Below are 22,641 nucleotides of genomic sequence, written 5' to 3'. Positions count from 1 at the left end.
TAAATGGTTTTAGAAAGAAAGAAGTTAAAACCGTTTGCTGTGGTCCCCTTTAGTAAACAACTGAGGGAAATCCTTAGCTTTCACTCAATATACCTCGTGTTAGACGACTGACGTCAGACATGAAAGGCATCGACATAGAGCCCATTTGAAATAGTAAAAGAGAGTTAGTTAGTGATGACATTAATCTTTATACTGAAAAGTGTGACACTCAAAACACAGCCTTGAGGGACTCCAAGTTCCTGTAAAAAAAGAACTGGAAAGTGTTGAACCCATACAAACTTGGAATTGCCTGTCTATTAAAAAATATTAAATAAAAATGGGCAAATAACCATGTAGCCCATATAAATGGAGGTCGCACAAAATGCCATACCTCCATTTTGTATCATAAGTCTTTTCCAATTGACTTTTCAAGTCGAATCAGGTGGTCCATGGTGGAGCGCTGCCATCCAAACCCACATTGCTTTGGTGAGAGGAGGTTCTTTGATTCAATGAACCAAACAAGACAAGCATTAGCCATCCTCTCCATGATCATACATAGACAGCTTGTCAAAGCAATTGGACAGTAGTTTAAAGGAATCTTGGGATCCTTCCCAGGCTTAGAGAACAGCAGAACAATAACCTGGTGCCAGGTATCAGTAAAAATGTTCTCATGCTACATCCTGTTAAAAACAATCAGAAGAACAGCAAGAGAAGCTGGAGATAAATGGCACAGAGACGAGTGTTGATATTGATTAATCAACTTTTTTAACAGCAACTTTCGATCCTCAGGGTAAGTAATGTTCTGAATCGTCTTAAAATGCTGTGCCTCTTATTCTTCCAACCATTTAGGTCAAAAATTAAAGTTAGATGCACGAGAGCCATTGCAACTGATGCAATGAGTGTCTGTTTCATAACTTGTAGGCACTGTGGTCCTTGCCACTGCAACAGCCACACATCAAGGAACCATCATTACATGATGTCTTTGAGTGACCAAACTGCTGACATTAGAAACATCTGAGAGGGTTTAGAATGTATGGCTGTACCTTGCAATTAAGATAACCTGCTTTGATAGTGGCAAGTGGATGTGACGATGTAAATGTCAGAATGAGAATATTGGCTGGCATTGTAATTCCATCTTTGCAAGTGGAGATACACCTCACTGCAGAAACTCCTAGAGTAGAGAAACCAATAAGAATCTCTGACTCAAGGATGTTCTTCAAATCCCTCTCAACAATAACTCTTTGTGACAAATTCAAAGTAGCATGAAGCATAATCTCAATAGGTATATTCACAATTACCTTTAAATGTAAGAGGAGTTCACATTGTGCTGAGATGTGGATATTAACAACAATATGTCACCAGAGCAAAGCTTTTTGACTGACTTTGGAAAGCCAGCAAGTCTCTCTAGTCCCTTTTGAATGAAAAATAAATTTGCCCTAAAGGTTTGTCTGAAAGAGAATGTAGTATAAGAAAATGAGGTACAGGTGTTGAAGATTGCTGCTCAGTATCTTCAAGAAATGGTCATTTACCTATGAACTGTTTTTTCACTATTTTATTGAAGTTTTTATTTGGAGGATCCATAAAAAAAAAGAATTTTTCGGTGCTCACTAACCCACCTGCTATGAACTCCTATGAAGATACACACTATAATGCCAAACAAGGGCACTGCAGCAATGCCAGGGTTTTGTGAGCACTATGTCTAAACACCAGCATCAGATACAATGCCCACAACACCTGTTGAGAACATCCAACATTGGTACTTGGTTGATCATAGCCCAAGTGGACCAGCCAATTGACCCTAAAGGGCCAACCCGAGGCTGTCTGTCTACAGGAATTCAAGGCCAAAGTGGTATGTTAGGGTTGGACCCCTCAACCACCAGGATCCTCTCCTCTCCTTCGTGGGTCACCATGCACAGCAAACATGTGGTTGGATGTTTAGATCCCAGAGGAGGTAAACTGAAAGAACAGATCCTTCCCTGGGTGGCTCCCAACAAGGACAGGAATCCACACTGAAGGGATAGTGGGATTGACCATCACATGTTTGGTGTAATGGGGATTCAAACCCGCAACCCTCAGATTACAAGTCAAGTGCCTTAACCACTTGGCCATGCTGGGCCACACATAAAATGGCTAGTTATCTGTAACTTCAGATAAGAAAACTTTAATATTAATAGTTATCATATTGTACACCATAATTTACTACAATGAGAAAGATAAATTAATAAATACTGAAGTTGGTGGAATTAATAGCAGAACATAAATTAATTATAATAACATTACTTGAAACTTAGTAAACTGTACAGGACAACATATAAAGAAAAAGTGCCACTGAGATTTAAGTCACAAAACAAGTGTTTAACATACATATTACACAACATTTAAATGCTACCAAAATTAGAAACAATTTCTATTCATAGTGCAAGAGCTTGGAACAACTAAAATAATTTTTTTTCAAATTTATTTAACAAATGTATGGTAATACAAAATTATCTACAGTAGTATATCACTCCATTTTAATCATATTAAAATTGTATCTATACCATTCCAAAAAAGTAAGTCACAACCTGATATATTTCAACAACATTATTATGCTCTGACAAGATACTTACATCAGCTTCAAAGGTATGAAAAAAAGGCTTAGGTGTCTTATAAACTATTTGTTGGTATAGTTCCTGTTCCCAGACACCCTTCTTCTTCTAAATGAATAAAAATTTTATATTATTATGCAAATAACTTAAAATTTCAACTGTCTATGGTTAATGTAAATAGTAAAATATCACCAAATCACAAGACTGTTTATAGGTTTTAAAATTCTTCCTCACTTTATTTACTAAGACTGGTGAGTTACATAAACATTGTCCCCCATTGCTTTTTTAAAATTAAGATAATGGTCATTTTAAACATGGCAAAGGGTACAAAAAATCTAAAATTTTTCAGGAATACATACAAATTATACTGCATTAGGTTAACAAAGAAAAATTATCAAAATCGTAAACTACACCTGAAATTCGAAATTACTTTGGTCAAAACAATGAAAATTAGTAATTAATCTAAATCAGGGGTTCCCAACCGGTGGGTCGCGAAGCCTTGGCAGGGGAGTCACGTAGCCTTGTTAGAAGTAGCTTGGGATAACATTAATTTTATTTCATCAATTACATTTTCATGTCGCGAGTGCCAATAGGTTGGGAACCCCTGATCTAAATGATACAGGTCTTCTTTTGTGCAGTAAAATAACCAAAACATTATAATTTTTACAATGTCGAAACTCATGCATTTATACAATTAACACAGCAATGCAACATTTTAGTCCTTTAATATCTTAAATGAGTCTGCCTTGACTAAGAATTCTAGAGGATTATTCATACATAAGATATTGTCACACATAAATTTACATAAAAAATTCCCACAATCATTTACGCTTGAATATACAACTACACAATTAACCTATTTATAAAGAATAAGATATATCAGAATGCATGCATACACACCCACAAGTTTATAAATACAAGCAAATATAGTAATTTATGCCATTTCATACACCAAATACATATTTAAAAGTACTTTTATTTAAACACGTTTTTAGTGTTGAATTTCTCTTGCTGATTAACTGTTTCAAAACAGGAAAACTGATGATAAACATGAAAGAACAATAAAACTTGTGAGTACATGTAAGAAACAAAATTGAAATTTGTTCTCAAAACAAGACTCTGATATACCACTGCTAATTAAAAAACAAAAGACATTGGTGTTTTTACTCACATCCATATCAAATACCCTGATGAAGTAAGATCTTTTTGAATTATCTTTCACAAAACAGACAACACCACAGTAGTGTTTAGACCATCGAGAATGAAGAGGAGGTTCAGTCAGAAACACTTGGACAACAGTTGTAGCCAGTGTCTATTGTTAACATTAAAAAAATATACACATTATAAATATATATATACACACACACATACTAGTTCCTAAACAATAAAAAAACAGTGTGCACTAAAAGAATGTTGATAAACAGATGTTTTTTTTTTACCCTTTAATACTGATTTTATACATCTGCATAAAGTTGTTCTGCTATACAAGTTTGCCTCATGAACTTTTAAAATTTGAGTCATAAATACAAATGGTATGCAATTGTTTCATTTTGACAGAGCAATGAAATAATATTATTCATAGGTAAAACATATACAGAGATGAGTCAACTTGTTTAAAATATATTTAAAAAAGGTGATTACACCTTTAAATGGCAGCCATTGTCATTTGATACTGCTACCTACAACATTCCAATTGTTAAACTGGCTCAGAGATATCACTTTCTTGAATAGTTTCAACACTTTAAAGTACATTAGTCCAAATAAGAAATTACAATGAATAAATCTTTATTTTTCATTGAATTTAATTGGCTTCATGACCAGTAATAAAAAATTATTTTTTCCACTTAAACAAGAAACAAACACAAGAATTAATGATTTTTGTAAAAATACATCTTATCATTAACAAACAAGTTATTTAGATTCATTAGAAGGTATAAACATTGTCACAAGTACTTGCTTATAGTCTTAGGCTTTCAAAGCATAAACCTAAAAATGTAAGAATAATTTATTGACATTCTTAAGTGTTTCATTGAGGCCACAAAATTATGAATCATAGGAATCCTGAATTTTCAAGTGTGCATTCCTTTAGAAACAGCAACTGAACACTCAATATGGTGCCTACTAATTTGACCTAACAAGTATTTCTGATACACATTTTAAGTAGTAAACACGACAACATTCATACCAATTCTGACAAGTCAAAGGGCTACTAGAGTTTCTTCTACTAGGCTAAATATTTGTTTATCACAACATAAAAACCCAACCTCAATGGCAAGTAACTGAGAAACCAGGTCAAACTAACTATGCCTAGATACATTACTTTTATATTTCTGTGTATTGCTTTTAACTCATTGTTATAATAAGTCTATGAACAAAATAAAGTAAATAAAGCAAGTGATAAGTACACACAAAGTTACAGTACTGGTATGACCCAAGAGGACTTCCGATCTATATCTTACTACCTTAATATCACTGTGCTGGTGATGTTATGATATGTTATGAATATCTATAATATTCCAGGCTAAACAAATTTATGCACGTCTCATACATAAAATCTATACAGATTACATAACATTTTGGTTTTCAAATTTAAAATGTTTTGTAGAATTGTATAAAAACTTGTCTAATGATGTGTTTATTAAATCTAACTAGACCTAACATAGTCCACTTCAATATGAAAAGTACTATGTATCAATAATGTACTGCAAAATTTCTACTGTTACATCAATTTTCATAAAAGAGCACAAATCTACTGAACTGTAAAACATAGAAATAACATTGCATTCTGAAGTAGCAAGTTATTTGTAATTGAATACTACTAGTTTCATTACAGTAGAAAAATTAAAAATTTCAAACCATTTACACAGTTTGTTTCAAAAGAGTTTAAAGGCAATAATGACACTAACTGGAAGTCCAATCTTATCCTTGATACATGTGAAGATTTGTCTGTCCTGTTCTTTTTTATAAACTGAAATTAGTTAAGTACCATAAGCATACATGTGTTTGCATGGACTGTCTGTGCCACTTAGCAACATGTATGGTTCTATTTCAGCAGAAGCCAAAGGTTGTTTTTATTAACACTAACTGATAATATTGTCAGTAGTTTCTAATACACAATGCAACATACTTTCTATAAATGAGAATCACAATTCTGAATAATCATAAAATTAAAAGGTAAATCAGTGGTTCAGCTGGAATAAACTAGTGTAAAGAAGTTAAACCTAATCACCCTTCAGTTTTTGTTAGATGTTCCTTCACAAGTATAAATTATGTAAAACTGAAATAAGAACTGGAATTTTTCTTTTTCCCAAAAGATGTGAAGAAAACAGACTGGTATGACTGTATAAATAAGTACTTATGGATAATATTTTTCACTAAAACATCTTAATCCTCTTCTAAACGTTTCTGTACCTTTAATAAAATTACAGTGTCTTGATTTTTTTTTTCTTAGTGAAAACCCTTAAACAATAGAAATTACTTAATTACAAAAATTAAGTCATAATACTTTCTGCAATTCAGTATTCATACACTACAGCTCAGTATACAGTAGAGTCATGTTTACAATAATACAACTGTACATCACAAAACAATGAATAATAAACATCTTGTACATCCAATACCACGTGACTATTCATTTGCATCATACACTGCAGCTTAAACTTAGAAAAGATGATTGATTACATAAAATATAAGTTGGAAATCTGTAGGTTATTATTAGTATAATTTATGTGTAATATGTAATGATTATGTGCTAAAAAATGCCTGCATACAAAGGAAAATATGTCAACCCAATTCTTCACACACACTTATCATGTAGAGACTAATGTTACTGATTATTTATCTCTATTCCTTCCACATCTAGTTAATAGAAATCTTTTTTCCTAGGTGACAGCAAATAGTTGTTTGGCTTAAGACTAATCCAGTTTCTAATACTAACCTGCTTAAAACTGCATTATAGTAATATTTCTAATATTTTCCAAGCAATGATTTTTTTAAAATAATAATATCTAACTCTGAAGAACTACTTAACTCTTTAAAAACTTCACTCATGTCCTCCCCATTTTACAGAAATGTTATATTCTTAAAAGTTAAATATGATGATAATTTATCAAAACTGTAATATTTCTCTTTAACCATTTCACACTTGGCCTCCTGTTGGTTTGAATGTAAAACATAAGAAACTAGTTAATTACCCATTTCGTGGATAGAAGTTATGTAAATTCATGATTAATGAAATATTATCTTAGGACTTGAAAAGTCGCTTCCCTGGCATGTAATTGTAAAAAGTGCAAATTACAAAATGTGACACTGCAAATATTTGTGTATCTCTGAATCGACCCAACATGCCAGTTTGGTAAAGATCCAACAACAGGGAGCAAACAGTGGTAAAAACTGAAAATCTGTATCTCCCCATGGACACAATGAATCTCTGTGCCAACTTTGGTGAGGAGGAACTAAGTAGTGGTAAAAAATGCAAAACTGCCCATAAAAACCACAATACAAAAATCTTTATGCATCTCCAAAGTAGATACACAGAGACAAAACACAGAAGTGTTATATTTATAGATACATTTTTTTTAGGAAATTGAATAGATCTCATAAAAAAAACAAACTCAAACACTACTTACATTTCTCCCTTAAATACATTCCCTAATCATTTTATTTAATTAAACTAGTTGCCTTCTAAAAGTAAATCTTGTATATAAAACCAGAAATGTAATGTATTTAACATCTGTTTCAAAATAGGAATATTACAGACACCAAGGGATCAGCTGATCCTTTAATAATATCCTTATACACCCACTTCTAAGAAAAATGAAACATTTAGATTCAACTTTTACTTTTCTAGAGGTCATCTGTTCCTCTTTCAAACACTTGTACAGTACTCACTTCATGGCAAAGTGTTCCATAAATTGACCACTTGGATAGAAAATTATTTTTAAATGTCTTAACTGAAGTTTAGCCTGTCTTTTACCAAATCTTAAATTTGTTTCCTCTAACTCTACTGTCTTTAGAAGGTAACAAAAAGAAACAATACTCCTTAAACTTGCTGGAATCTTGAAGAATCTTTCTAAACTTCAATAAGATCACCTACCACCCTTCTTTTCTAAGGAAAAAAAAAATTAACCAAATCCTCTAACATAACCCTTACATCTATGGAACTGCATGTAGTAGTATATCTCATTTTAGCATTTTCCACCAAGTCAATATACTTTCTGAGATAAAGATACTAAAACTGTACCCAACAATCCAAGTGATACATAACTGATAATTTGTAAAAAGAAATAATTATATACATCTTGATTGTGATCAATTTGTTTATAATGAAATTATATCAGTTCTATAACTACATGAGTACTAGCAACAATGTGCCAGTTCTGTGCTGTGTGGAGTTCCATCTGTATTAAAAAAAGAATCCAAATTATATGCATAAACTGCAAGTATTGCCTTATAATGATCGCTTTCCAAAACTGTTTTTACTCACCACATGATTAGTCACTGTGTAGTGCATGTACCTTAACATACTCAATACATCTAAAAATTCCCTATATTTTAGTGTTATCAGGATATTTTACTAATTAAGCCCCTTCTAGTACATTAATGTAAATAAAAATAAGTAAGAACCCAAGCACTGATCCCTGAGGCATTCAACTAATAACAAGGATCCAGTTTAACTGACACATTATTTTTCTTATCCTATCACCTTATGATCTAATGAAATCAGACTTCAACAAATCACAGGCACTAGGTTGCTGTGATGACTAAAACTTTCATTGTGCATACAGTATTTTCTTCCATTTTATTTGTGCATAGTCGCGTATTAAATGGAAATTGAATCCAGAACTACTACTGCATTGACTTCAAGTCCTAAATCAAACTTGTTTCTAGAATTTTAATGGAAGATTCAGCATAACATTAATAATTTTGTGTCATTTTGTTTTTCTTCTTTCTCTCAATTCAACCAATCAGTGCATGTGTTTAGACTCAGATTGGTGCAAAAGCAGTTAATTCAGGCATTACTATTAAGTAATTATTGATATTGTGTTCATTAACATGCACTTATTGCTGTGAAAGTAAATAAATGTACATTTCCCAGTATAAAAACTGTAGTAAATTTAAGTTAGGCATATTTAGCTCAAATTTTGGGGCTGGACCCTAGATCTGAAAATATCTGTTGAGGCCCGAATTAAATAGTTTTTTTCCCAACTCCTATTGATACAATTCTTTTAAACTACTCTTTCTGTGATGTTTTATTAAAAAAAAAATATTTTCCTTGTAACTCCAACAACAAGTCCATAATATTTCCATTGTCCTTAAGATAACAGCCTCAAAAAACTTAACAGATTAGGAAGGCACGATCTTTCTTCAACGAATCCACATTACCTTTACAATATAATATTTCACTGAATGATTTTAAAGCTTCTTTTATCACACTCTCTCAAACATAATACTACATATAAATAGCCTATAATGTATTGCATAATTCTTCTCTCTCCAAATAAAAATACAGTAACATGAGCAACTCCTAGTCATACAGTTCCTGCCTACTGTCTATTGATCTATCAGAATGAAAGAAAGAGGCTCACAGATCTGATTTTTTACCTACTTTAAATCCCTTCAGAGAAACTTGTCTTGGTGATATGCTTAATCTATTTTTTAATCTCATTCTTCCAAATTACTACCAAGAAATTAATATCTACAGGAATAACTGCTAATATTTTCCAAAAAAGTCCTCACATTTCCTATGGTTCTGTAAATATTTTATGCTATCTATCAGTCTCATCTTCTTAAACTTATGCCATTTATCCCCAGTTTTCTCTTTAATGTTTTCAGGTATACAGACTTCAAGTAAAAAGAAGTAATCACCTCTAATACTGTGTACAATTCTGGTCTCCTTATCTCAGAAAATATATCTACCTCCTTTTTTGCTTCTTTTCTTTCTTCATTTTCCCCTCTCAACATGCATGATCTTTCCATAGTTATCTCTAGCTTGAAATCTCTCATCATAGGTGTTTTTATTAAAATATAACCAATGTGTATTGACATAATCCTAAGAATGTTCAGGTGAGCTATGAAGATGTGCAGTAAAACCAAATTTATGTCAAGGCTTAGAGATATGGACTACAAAAAAACATTTATTTAAGTATATCTACCAACATTATGCTTTAGAAGATTAAGTGTAAATGTGATATGGCATGTAATTGATATCTGCTGTAACAGAAAACTAGTTTAAAATAACTAAAGAATATTAAAACACGTAGCAATAAATTCTAAAGTGTAAAAAATTAAAATAAAAAAAATGTAATGAAATTTAGCTTTAGCCAGACATACATGGAACAATCTCCAAAATTATGTAACTGAATCTAAGACAACACATTCTTTTGAAAATTACTTTGATAAATTTTGGGCAAATAAAGAAAAATCTAGTTTGACTGCAATGAAGAATCGACAAGTTGAAGAAACAAGATTATTTTGTAACACGAGTAATCTGAAGAGCACTCTGTTAAAATTATAAAGGTAGATATGTTGATGTACACACAAACCAAAGTAAATAGAGTAACTTTTCCCCTTATTTTACTTACACCATCACCCTAAATGTATCCCAAAAATTCAGTAAGGATAATGGCTGAAAGAAGTACCTAATATTCCACATTTACAGCTTCCACACAATGCCACCTAAACAAGGATCTTAAATTTCGTGTCAGCATTTTTCCATGCTTGATCAATAATTTTTCAAATGCCAGATGCTAATATATTTGATTTATGCATTTGTATAAAACATTCTGTCTCTTACAACCCTCCAAATATTCAAGTTTCAGAACACTCAACACTAGCTGGTATGTTATAAAAAACTGACAATAACCTTAAACTGTTTCTGCAACTAAATTAAAGTTATCATTGAGACAGAAATTAATCTTACACCAACTAAATGTTGTATAATAAGTACAAATTACAATAGTTGGTTGTATTACCACCAGTAGTAGTAGTAGTTACAACTTACGATAAATTGAGTTATACCTCATATGTAAGCCAGAAATAGTGAAACACAATTACAATTAGAAAAGAAAAACTTATCAACTCACCGTACATCTTTTTCCAAGAAGAGTAAATACCAATCTGTTTTCCTCAGGTGACAACAACGACGAATGCTTGTTTTCCGGCAACTGTCGCTTATTTGGTTGAAACGCCATTTTATCAGATTCAGACGTAATAAAGCTACGTCAACGTTTTTTAGTTTAGGTAATGCTAGTTTTAGTTATATTATACAATACAGTAATATTAATGTTACGCTAGCTATTTTAAACATAAATATTTAATGTAAAAATTAGGTAAGGTGGAAAAACCTAACTTTGTTTTGGCGTCTGGAAAGTTTTGAGTCTAAAATGTTAATAAATTAATCTTTGGTTTTTGCACAATATTTATACAATTTTAAGTACTACTACCTTACGTTGAACGATCAAACAAATATATTACACCTTAATCACAAACTACGTTAAACTAACAAAACAGGCCCCAGTAATCTTCGATATGGAACACTGCCTGACTCCCATTTCCGCAACGGATGTGATTTTTATTAAAACCTGAAATAAATTTAGAAAAGATAAAGGTAATTGTTAATTTAAATTTATTTTTAAACATAACTTGATGGTTTTAATATATTTGAATTTAGTTCAAATACCTAAACCGTAATTTTTTGTTTTTATCCATGTTGTATTTAATTTCTGAAACACAAAAACTCGTTCTTTGAAATGTATCAGGTTTTATAACAAGTTATTCGTCATCTTTCCACGAAATTTTAACTAATTTTGATACAGCGAATTAAATCATAATATATAAAATTAAATATATACAAACCTTTAAATATTTAATTTGATATACAGAATATAGAATGAAAGTTAGTGTCAATATTCGAATTTTGAGTGTGAACAGTACTTTATACAGAAAAAAAAAAGTATGTTGCAGTTCAAACCACCAAAGACAATAAGGAGTTAACTATAGATACAAATTAATTTATATAATCATATATATAGTTGTGTTTTTTTTTCTTTTAACAAAGCCACACTGGGCTATCTGCTGAGTCCACCGAGGGAAATCAAACCCCTGATTGTAGAGTTATAAACCCGGAGACATACCGCTGTACTAGCGGGAGCATATATATATATATATAGTTAATTCCTTATTGTCTTTGGTAGTTTGCCCTACAACATACTTCGTTTTACCCTTTTCATGTCACTGTATACACGCTATAGCTAAATGACAAGGCAAGGGACCTTTGGAGATTACATATAGTCGTCTTTAAGTTTGAGATTCTGACCAAATTGATTGTAGACAATCAGCAGTATTCGACATAAAAAAAAAAAGCTCAATCTGGATTTTTGAGCCAAATAATGAGACTAACTTCTTTCATAACGTATAATTATGTATCACAATTACAAGTACCAATACAGATTAGTATATCTAAATTACAGTACAAAAAACCCGAAATTCTGTGCCAACAAGTCTCTTTAACTGTAATGCATCAACTTAGAAGTATTACTTGCGTTTATTTTATAATTTCAATGCTCTCTTCAGTTTATTTGTACTTATTTATTAGCTATTCTAGATAAGTGGAACAAAAACAAACTCTGTATAATTTTTGTAGTATATTTTAAATTATTTCTATTATGTACCAAATAAACACAACTATATTTCTGACATAAATATGCAATGTGATATTTCTCTTTGGAACAGTATGAGACATTCCTATACTCTTATGTTTAATACAATTCGATGTATTTAAGAATATTATTCCCTGACAATATAACTTTAAATGCCGTTTTTCTCCCATTAAATAACCCTTGTAGAGTAATAAGTTTTAAATAACTCACAAGTAGTAAGTTCATGCTTAAACAACAAAATAATTTGTTTGTGTTGTTGGTTCGTAGTAGAGCGTAAAGGCTAGACAACATAATATCTAAATTACACAAATTCGCTTAAAAATATTTTTAAAAGTTAAATGCATGTAAAAACAAACTATTTATTCCATTTTACTAAAAACAAAAGATTACAATTGAAAAGAAAATCAGATAATGTTTGAACAACCATAATTATGATATATATACAAATTTACTGGTGGTTGCTTGGTACAGATAGCAAAGCTTAAACATGCAATAGAAGGTGCATTTACGTGTGAACCAAAAGTAATCAGGAAGATGATGCTCTTATCACTTGGTTAACTGATATAAAACTAAGTCTAATGAAAATATATAACTAATGAAAAATGTTATTAAACAAACATTTAAACCAAGAAGAGAATAGTTGTTAAATAAATCATTAACAGTAACAACAGGATAAATAAACAGAAACAAGGATTAAAACAAACAGCAGATAACAGCGTGGTATCCACGCAAGTACCAGATAAATCTACTTTATAACAGAAAGATAGAGAAGACTAAACGAATGAATTCTAGCTGTGTGAGAAACAGATAGACTAGACACGTGATGTAAAGTGAAACTAATTTTAAGACAAAGGGAAACAACAACAAAAACCAGTGTGCATATTTGCATGGACGCTTATAGAATCTCCTACTACTGGTTCATTGAATAAATGATATATATATATATATATATCATTCACTTGTCTATTAAAGAACATTGTCTGTCGACGACTGATTTCGACAAAAAGGGTGAAGTTGCAGGAACATATTTTTATATGCTCTCATATTTGTTTCAGGCACTGTTTCAAGCTGACAATTAAATTGAGCTTTAAAACCAATCAGCTTGATATTTTTGACATGGCCAAAAACGTATAAGCTATACTTTGCTCCTATGAACAGTTACAAACCACGTGGGCAATACAATTCTTTAACAAAGCATTTAATTATGACACCAAGTCAAAATACCACATACGTAATAAACAAATAATGAATTAAAAACCCTTTCAATACATTAATGGAACAATGAAACAGTTTTAAAGCATCAGGTAGAAAAGATAAAAAAATACTTTTAGTTTTAATCAGTGCAATAACGTGGATAAAATACTCATAAACACCAAAATAATTTTAAAAGAAGGTATAAGGCTTATAAGTAAAATACACCCATTAAAAAACACTAATTACTTTGGAATCGATGAAAAATGAGGTGAAATAATTTATATCAAATTATGTTCTGAAGCAGCTTTAAATATATCTTCCTTGAAGGAAGAGTTAGGGTTGCCTTTCCAGGTGTAGTCATTACAGCTTCCTCTTTTTTTGTTGCCACAAGTTTAAGGCCTGGAATGTCAAGAAAAAGGATCAGGTATTGAAATACCTGCTTCTGAGTCAAGATATTTCAAGCAGTTATATATCTGAAACAGTCAAATAACCATTCCAAATATTTTCTCACCACATCTTCATACAGTGGGCACGAAATCTGCTTCGTTTGACCCATAGAAATTTATGGTGCTGGCCTAAAATTGTACTTGATAGGTTCTTAACCAATGCTTGTCACAGATGCAGAGTGATGGACATATCATGGACGTCAACACTCGGACAAGTATTTTTTTTTTTACCTAGGGTGATAGATTGACAAGTAGCTCTTGAAGACTGAGTCTACTGTCTGCATGACTATAGATTTCATTCTGAGCCATAGATACCCTAGCAGAAGTAACCTGCCATATATACCATGGCAGATTACTTCTGGGTTTGTAGAGGCTCACTAGCGCTCCACTATTTACCCTTATTACCATTAATATCTATTGTCTCTTCCACCAAAAAAACAACACTGAATGGTACAAATGGTGCTCAGATGTTTGCAGATTGTTTTGGGTCTGTAATTGTAGGTGAGTTGATGCCAAAGAGCTTTGTAGCATTTTCAAAAGCTCTATAGCTAGGATAGGGCTTTTCCTGAACTTGAAATATCTTTTTTTGGTGGCGAACTCCCTCTTGATCATGAGTATTTGAGAATAAGCCAGTTTCCAAGTAAAAGCACTCATTTAAACTCCTATACTAAAGAGATAAAACAAGGACCAATTTGCAAATTAATAAAACAAAACAGAAAATTCTAGAATAAATTTTGTAGTGATAGCATAAAAATGTTTTTTTTTTTTCATCTAGTTGTTATATTTTCAAGTAAATTTATTTTCAAATAAATATCAGATGGATTCACTTTATGAGAGAAGATAAATCTGGAAAACTGTGATTTCAGTCTAAATTTAGCCAAATGACTGAGTTAAGGGCTGAGAAATAAACTGTTTGGACATGTAATGCAAGATGAAACAAAAAGTTTATTATACGCATCACAAAGAGACAAAACTCAGAGCACGAGTTGCTGGAATGACTTTTCAAAGAAATGTTAAAAGCCTGTAATTTTTTTAAAGTGTTGTAGGCTTCATATTAGGATCTTCTGTTTGCCTCTATAGGAGCTCCAGGTACTCAGCGATTCCATAAACCACAAATTATTGGACAAACCAGTATGCTGACGTAAATAGCTTATAATCTACGCTACCCACTGTGATTATTTTCAAAACTGAGCTTCATAAGTAATTGTTCAGACCAACACTGTGAGATGAAAATAGCCAACAAAAAAGGCCAACAGTAAAAAACAAAAACAAAAACTATTCTTTGGAAGGAGTTCACAAATTTTAAAGAATTTGATGAAAGAATTGTTCACAGGCTCTGTTCAGAAATAAAAGTTGAATGTGACGTCAACAAAGTTAAATGTCAATGAAAAGTTACGAAAGTGCCAAAATATGCTTTTCTTGCCCCAATTTTTTTGTACTCAGCAAGTACAAGGGTAAGCAATTCTCTCTTTATCTCACACTTTTAAATGAAATAAGCCAGACAAAAAGGATGTAAGCGAGCTAGTGTCAGTTAAAGGCACATGATGTTAAGATCTTTGTTTGTTTTATAGCAGGGGTGGGCAAATAATTTTTATAGTGGCCACAACTGTGGCTAATAAAAACAACTTTGGCCACACTATTAAAAAAAATTGAAAGATGTTAGTTTAATCAAAATAATTTCATTTTAATTAACCTTCAATGTGAAAATTGATGGGGGTTTTCATCAACAAGTTTCGTGAAATTTGGCTTAATATCTATCCTCAATGAACAAATCGACACTTATCCAAAGACAAAAAAGTTGTAATTTCCTTCCTGAAATTTCCTAAGTCAAATTGAAATGGATCATGCAAAAATTCAAATATCAGTTTCAAAGTTTGAAATTCGGAGAAACGTGATTCAAATTTTTGAGATAGATTTTTGATCCAGTTTACATAGAGATCATCTTTAGCATCAGATAAATCATAGTCCTTATTATTTTCAAGAAAACTATTCAACTTTGCAAATTGTGTCAAATCATTCTTTTGTAATTGTTCCGCAAGGAGGTTTAGCTTTAATTGAAATTCATGAATAGACAATGATTGCTCACGTATTATTTTACCTATTTCCCTGGCCCGACATGGCCAAGCGTGTTAAGACGTGCGACTTGTAATCTGAGGGTCATGGGTTCGCATCCCTGTCGCGCCAAACATGCTCGCCCTTTCAGCCGTGAGGGCGTTATAATGTGACGGTCAATCCCACTATTCGTTGGTAAAAGAGTTGCCCAAGAGTTGGCGGTGGGTGGTGATGACTAGCTGCCTTCCCTATAGGCTTACACTGCTAAATTAGGGACGGCTGGCACAGATAGCCCTCGAGTAGCTTTGTGCGAAATTAAAAAACCAAAAACAAACCTCTTTCCTAAAGCTTCGTATTCAGATTATTCAAGTAAGCAATCATGTCGCACAGAAAGTGCAAATCACACTGCCATGACAAAGTTTCAATTTCAGGGAAATTTTCAATCTTACCTTTTCGAACAAGATACTCTTTCATTAAAGAAAATAAGGAAGTAAATCGTTCCAAGACTTTTCCTCTACTTAACCATATTACATCTTCAAAATTAGTAAGATCTTCAAAAGTAGAGTCACTGCATTTCTTCAAAGACTCAACAAACTGTCGATAAATAAGAGAGATTCCACTTCCAATATAAATTACAATTTTTATATCAATGTCCATCAAAATCTCTAATTCATCACTTTTAGACATCTGAGCACATAAATGTTTCTGGTGCAAAATGCAATGGAAAGATGGCAGCATGGAATTCACATTATTTTCAATTAAATGCTGCTTCAAAAGAGAAACTAATCCTAATTTCTCCCCAGTCATGATGGGAGCACCGTCTGTTGTGACAGAAACCACTTTTTTTAAATCCAGATTGAATTTTTTGACATTTCAAGAAATTTTTAAAGATGTTTTTTCACATGTTCGATGTCGTAATCTACGAATGCCAAGTATTTCTTCCCTCACTTGAAGATCTGAAGTTACATATATACTCCAAAATATAAACTGTTTAGTGTCACTAACATCTGTTGACTCATCTAGTGCTAAAGAAAAATACAAATAGTCCTTTAGTTGTTCAAGCAACTGATTTTCTATGTATTCGCTTACTCTAACATTGTGCGGACAATTGTTCTTCGACTTAATTGCAAATTATTTACCTTTTGAAGAATATTATCTTTTATTTTTGAATCATAATTCCCCAACAGAGTTTCAATGACCACAATCAATACTTCTTTTACAAGTTCAGCATCAGAAAATTATTTTTTTTGTAGTTAGAATCCAAGCTACTTTATAGCCAGCTAACGGAACTGGTTCTATTAATGATAAAAATCCTTTTAGGTCTCACTTTTGTTCATGAAGTTGTGCTTTCAGACAGCTAATTTCATTCATACGATTTTTGCTATCAACTGGAAATTTTACATCAAATTAGTTGTGAAAATTCTTAAATTCGAACAAGAATTCGAACCCGCGACTTTCAAATTGTGAATCAAGTGCTTAACCAGCTGGCCAGTGAACAAAGAGAACTTACCGCTAGTATCACATGGCAAAACAGCTTACACTAACCTAGAAAAAACCTAGATATTTAAAGACCACCTGGGAAACACACCATGAACAAATGCCAAAATCAACTAAATTGTCTTTATTTTCCGAGTGTTCACTATCATCTGGATTCTTTCGTTTTCGAATTATCCACTTATCCAGGTTATGGGATTAAAATCAAAATATATTTAAACACTTGAAAGCTGCACAATTAAAATATGTTTGCAAGCGCATGCAAAACAACGTATACTCGATAACAAACATCTAAACCAGACTGACGTTACAAAATGGACACAGTTCTCTTATTAACACTGCACGTTTCATGTATTCTCTTCAAAAATTATAAATAGATCCTATTGAAGCACGAAGTCTCCTTAAGCAGTCAAAGTTTTGGTTTCTACACGCTTGTCATGCGAAACTTCAGTTCTAGAAGTTATGGTCTAAATAACATTACTACTACTGGGCATAGTATAACTGCTTGTATATTCATAAACTATATAGTTATGTGGCACTTTCTGATTGGTTGGACGACAACTAATTACAGATTAAGTACGTGTCTGTATTATAGTACACGAAAAATGGATACCATTTTAGTAGTTTTTGTCTTTTATGCCATTTTCCGCTTTGCTTCCACAGTCATTTCAAATAATATATTTGTACACATTTTGTTGTCACAATTATTATAATCATCATTTTAATTTTTAAGGACATAAGACTTAAAACCTTGTTTGTTTCTTTCTTTCGAATTTCGCGCAAAGCTACACGAGGGCTATCTGCTCTAGCCGTCCCTAATTTAGCAGTGTACGATTAGAGGGAAGGCAGCTAGTCATCACCATCCACCACAACTCTTGGCTACTCTTTTACCAACAAATAGTGGGTTTCACCATCATGTTATAACGCCCTCACGGTTGGAAGGGCGAGGATTTTTGGTGGGATAGGGATTCGAACCCTCGACCCACAGGCTGCAAATTGATTTAAAACCTACAAAATGGGCACAGTCTGTGGCAGTGATGAAGCGCGCGACATTAGCGATGACGTGAGGCAGTGTAGTTGCTGATTGCCAAATTTGCGATAAAAAAATAAATGATGGAAAAACTTGATTCCTAAACTCGAGCTGGTCACAACTGTGCATACCCCTGTTTATAGTAAAGCCACATTGGGCTTTCTTCTGTGTTCACTATGGGAAATCGAACTTCGGATTTTAGCGTTGTTAGTCTGTAGACTTACCAATGCCCCACTGGGGAGGGACATTATTTTATAGCAATGCCATATAAAGCTATCTGCTGTTTCCACAACATGAAATCGAACTCTGGATTTTAACGTTGTTATTACATTGGTTTACTGCAGTCCCACTGGGGAACTGGTTAAAATAATGTAAAATCATCCAAGATATACAAACAAGAATACGTTATAAATACAAAAATCAGTGAAGCATCGAGTCAGCGCTTAGTTCAGTAACAAAAAAGTTAGTAAGTATTCGGATCAGTGTTAACTATCAAGTATATTCAATTACTCGATCAATTAGACGTGAAGTTGTATAAATAAGTGTACTTGTAAGTCAGACGTAATACCATTAGCACGTAAATTGCTGTTGAAGTTATTTGTTTGTTTGAATTTCGAGCAAAGCTACTCGAGGGCTATCTGTGCTAGCCGTCCCTAATTTAGCAGTGTAAGACTAGAGGGAAGGCAGCCAGTCACCACCACCCACCGCCAACTTTTGGGCTACTCTTTTACCAACGAATAACGGGATTGACCGTCACATAATAATACCCCCACGATCGAAAAGGCGAACATATTTGGTGTGACAAGAATTCGAACCCGCGACTTCCAAATTGTGAATCAAGTGCTTAACCAGCTGGCCAATGAACAAAGAGAACTTACCTCTAGTATCACATGGCAAAACAGCTTACACTAACCTAGAAAAAACAGAGATATTTAAAGACCACCTGGGAAACACACCATGAACTAGACATGAACTTTTATAATAAAGTCAATAGCTTCATTGAACAAAACAAAACCATGTACATACCAAAATTCCCAGCAAGCACAATAAACAAATCAATAAAACCAGGTAAAACAAAAAATTGAAGAACTTGCCAATTGATAAAAGAAATTACAGTAACGGAAGTATCAATAGCCATCAAAAACACAAGAAAACAAAGCACCTGGAGAAGATGGAATAAAAGCCAGCCTCCTAAAATATGGTACTCAAAAATTATACGAACATCTAACAGCTTTATTTATCTTGTCATTTACAGCTGGATATATCCCTGTTTCTTGGAAGGAAGCTGTAATTTTAATGTCCAAAAAAGAAGGAAAGCCAGCAAACAAACGAAACAATTACCGTCCGATTAGAAAGAATAATTAGTAATCGACTATCAATATATTTAGAAGCAAACTCAAAATTACCCGAAATTCAAAATGGCTTTAGAAAATTTAGACAGACTATAGACCACCTAATAAGATTAATGGAAACAATTACCGATAGTTTTAACAAGAACGAATGCCCTGTCACTTGCTTTCTCGACGTTGGGAAAGCATTCGATACTGTCTGGCATCACGGATTACAATAACGCTTAACGGAAATATATATACTTCAGGGAACTATTCGCTGGCTATCTAACTTTCTGGACAATAGAACATGTAAAGTCGATGTTAATTGGGCCTACTCAGAGGTGGCAGTGGGTGGTGATGACTAGCTGCCTTCCCTCTAGTCTTACATTGCTAAATTAGGGACGGCTAGCGCAGATAGCCCTTGAGTAGCTTTGCGCGAAATTCAAAAACAAAAACAAAGCAAGAAGCTGATCCTCCAGGATATGAACATATCATACCCAAACCCCGAGAGAGAGAGAGAGAGCTTACCGGGTAAAAATTAAGGCACTTCTCCTGATAATATAATAAAAATCTACCAAATATACATTAGACCCATTATAAAATATATATGTCCAGCTTGCTTGAACATATCACAAAAAACAAGTAAACAAACTGCAAAAAAATAGAAAATTCAATTATTACCTCAGCACATAAACTAACGCGCAGTACATCATCAACATTCATATACAAGTATGCAAACTTAGAAACAGTATCCAATAGATTCTTGCATAATACACTATATTATTTTAATAAAAATTAGCATAAAAAGGTCTTGTTGTGTGACCTCGATAGATACCACGTACGTGATGAACATAGTCCTAAGTACCTCTCTCCCTTTAATATATATTTAAGAAAGAGAAATCAAGCAGGTCATCAAACACTAGACGTTTATATTTAGTATTATATATATGGTTTATAAATATCTTTATATAACAGATTTAAAAAAGGGATTGTAGACAATATATGGACAATGCACTGGTAAGTGTCGGAGAACGTGTTGGTTACTCTGGCCCTCAAGCACTACAACTTCAACATAGTTGTAGCTGAGAATTAAAGTTAGGGATGGAAGAAGAAATCTTTTCGCACCTGAAGCTCCTGGAAATAAAATTTTCAACATACTCAAATACCTATAAAGAAGAAACGAACCAGCTGGCCACATCGGGCCAGAGGTTATTTTGTAATTTCGGATTAGAGTTTGAAGACTTTAATATCTTTAGAGAGAAATTGAATCGATGACGATAATCGCAAAATATGCTTGAAAATTCAAAAATAAAAATCACAAATAGTCTCTCAGCTCACTATTGGGAAGAAGAACTACCTTGATGAAAGACATAGAATTTCTTATAAATTTAAAATGATTGTTTGTTTGTTTTGAATTTCACGCATAGCTGCACGAGGGCTATCTGCACTAGCCGTCCCTAATTTAGCAGTGTAAGGGAAGGCAGCTAGTTTTCACCACCTACCACCAACTCTTGGGCAACTCTTTTACCAACGAATAGTGGGATTGACCGTTACATTATAATGCCCCAACGGCTGACAGAACAAGCATATTTGATGTGACGGGGATTCGAACCCGCGACCCTCAGATTACGAGTCGAGTGCCTTAACCACCTGGCCATTCTCGGCCAATTTAGAATGAACTAATTTAGTGAACTCTATGACAGTAAATGGTTTGTAAAGCCCGAGCAGAAAAAGCACTTGAATAATAATAGACAAGTCAATGTTGAGTGGTTTGAATTTCGTGTGAGATACACGAGGGCTATCTGCGCTAGCCGTCTCTAATTTAGCAGTGTAAGACTACCACCCACCCCAATTCTTGGGCTACCCTTTTACTAACGAATAGTTTGGTCAACATTATAACGACTTAAATGGTGTGCATGTTTAATGGAACGGGGATTCGAATCCATGACTTTCATATTGCGAGTCAAGCGCTCTAACCATCTGGCCATACCGGGTCCAAAGACCGTTGGTGCTGGTAATGACATCGATATTCCAAATTATATTTAAAATATTTTATTTCTGAGCTGTACAAGTAAGTAATCATGGATGATTCTGATGATATAGAAGAAGTAGATTAATCGTTTTCAAAGTATGCCTGTTTTTCAGTGAAAGTTTTGAGAGTAAACTTCTCACAGATGGCTACGTCTTCAGAATATCTTCGCTGCTAATTGCGTTATAGCGACTTCTGCTCCTTTTTTAATCGTTATTACCATTTTGTGAGCTTGCAAAGGTTATTACACATTAGTGTCTTATTTTGTGACCTTTTTTCGCTCGTCAAAGAATTAATAGTCAAAGTTTGTTTGAATTTTAACACGAATAAACATAATAGGCTCTCAGTGCTCTGCTCACTACTGGTATCGAAACCTAAATTTCCAGCGTTGTAAGTCTGCAGACATGCAATAAAGTTAAAAAAGTTTTTGACAAGTAGTTTTCGTTTGCATTTACTTTTGTTATATATATATTTTTTACGATTTGCTCTCTGAAGATAAGTGATTTTGCTATTAAGTATTTTTTTAAACTTATAATTAACACGTTACCTGTCCCCCGCTGGTACAGCGGTAAGTCTTCGGATATATAACGCTAAAATTAGGGATTCGATTCGCTTCGGTGGACTCAGCAGATAGCCCAGTGTGGCTTTGCTATAAGAAAAAAAAAAAAAACACACACACAGCACGTGATCTTCACATTTCCGTTCGCTGATGAGATGGCACCTATATTTTTCCTGTATTGGCCAGTTTTCATGGTCGCCTCAACAAACACTTTCTGCTTACATTACCTATAAACATGATTCATTAAATTTAACACAAGGGTTATCTGCGCTAGCCGTTC

At 33.1% G+C, this 22,641-nt stretch overlaps 1 protein-coding gene across 1 annotated transcript in view; it reads right to left on the bottom strand.

The window, feature by feature from the left end:
* The window catches only part of LOC143222124 (actin nucleation-promoting factor WAS-like), a 43,237-nt gene extending 32,109 nt beyond the window's left edge, over positions 1 to 11,128 (bottom strand). Inside the window, 3 exon segments of the mRNA XM_076448116.1 lie at positions 2,589 to 2,675; positions 3,739 to 3,879; positions 10,652 to 11,128. Of these exon segments, the coding sequence (XP_076304231.1) occupies positions 2,589 to 2,675; positions 3,739 to 3,879; positions 10,652 to 10,759 (336 nt within the window). The 5' untranslated portion in view covers positions 10,760 to 11,128.
* Positions 11,129 to 22,641: the final 11,513 nt, after the last annotated feature.

Source organism: Tachypleus tridentatus, chromosome 8 (genome assembly GCF_004210375.1).
Source record: "Tachypleus tridentatus isolate NWPU-2018 chromosome 8, ASM421037v1, whole genome shotgun sequence".
NCBI lineage: Eukaryota > Metazoa > Arthropoda > Merostomata > Xiphosura > Limulidae > Tachypleus > Tachypleus tridentatus.
Note: the sequence above shows the minus strand (reverse complement) of the source record. Positions and strands in the feature narration are given on the sequence as shown.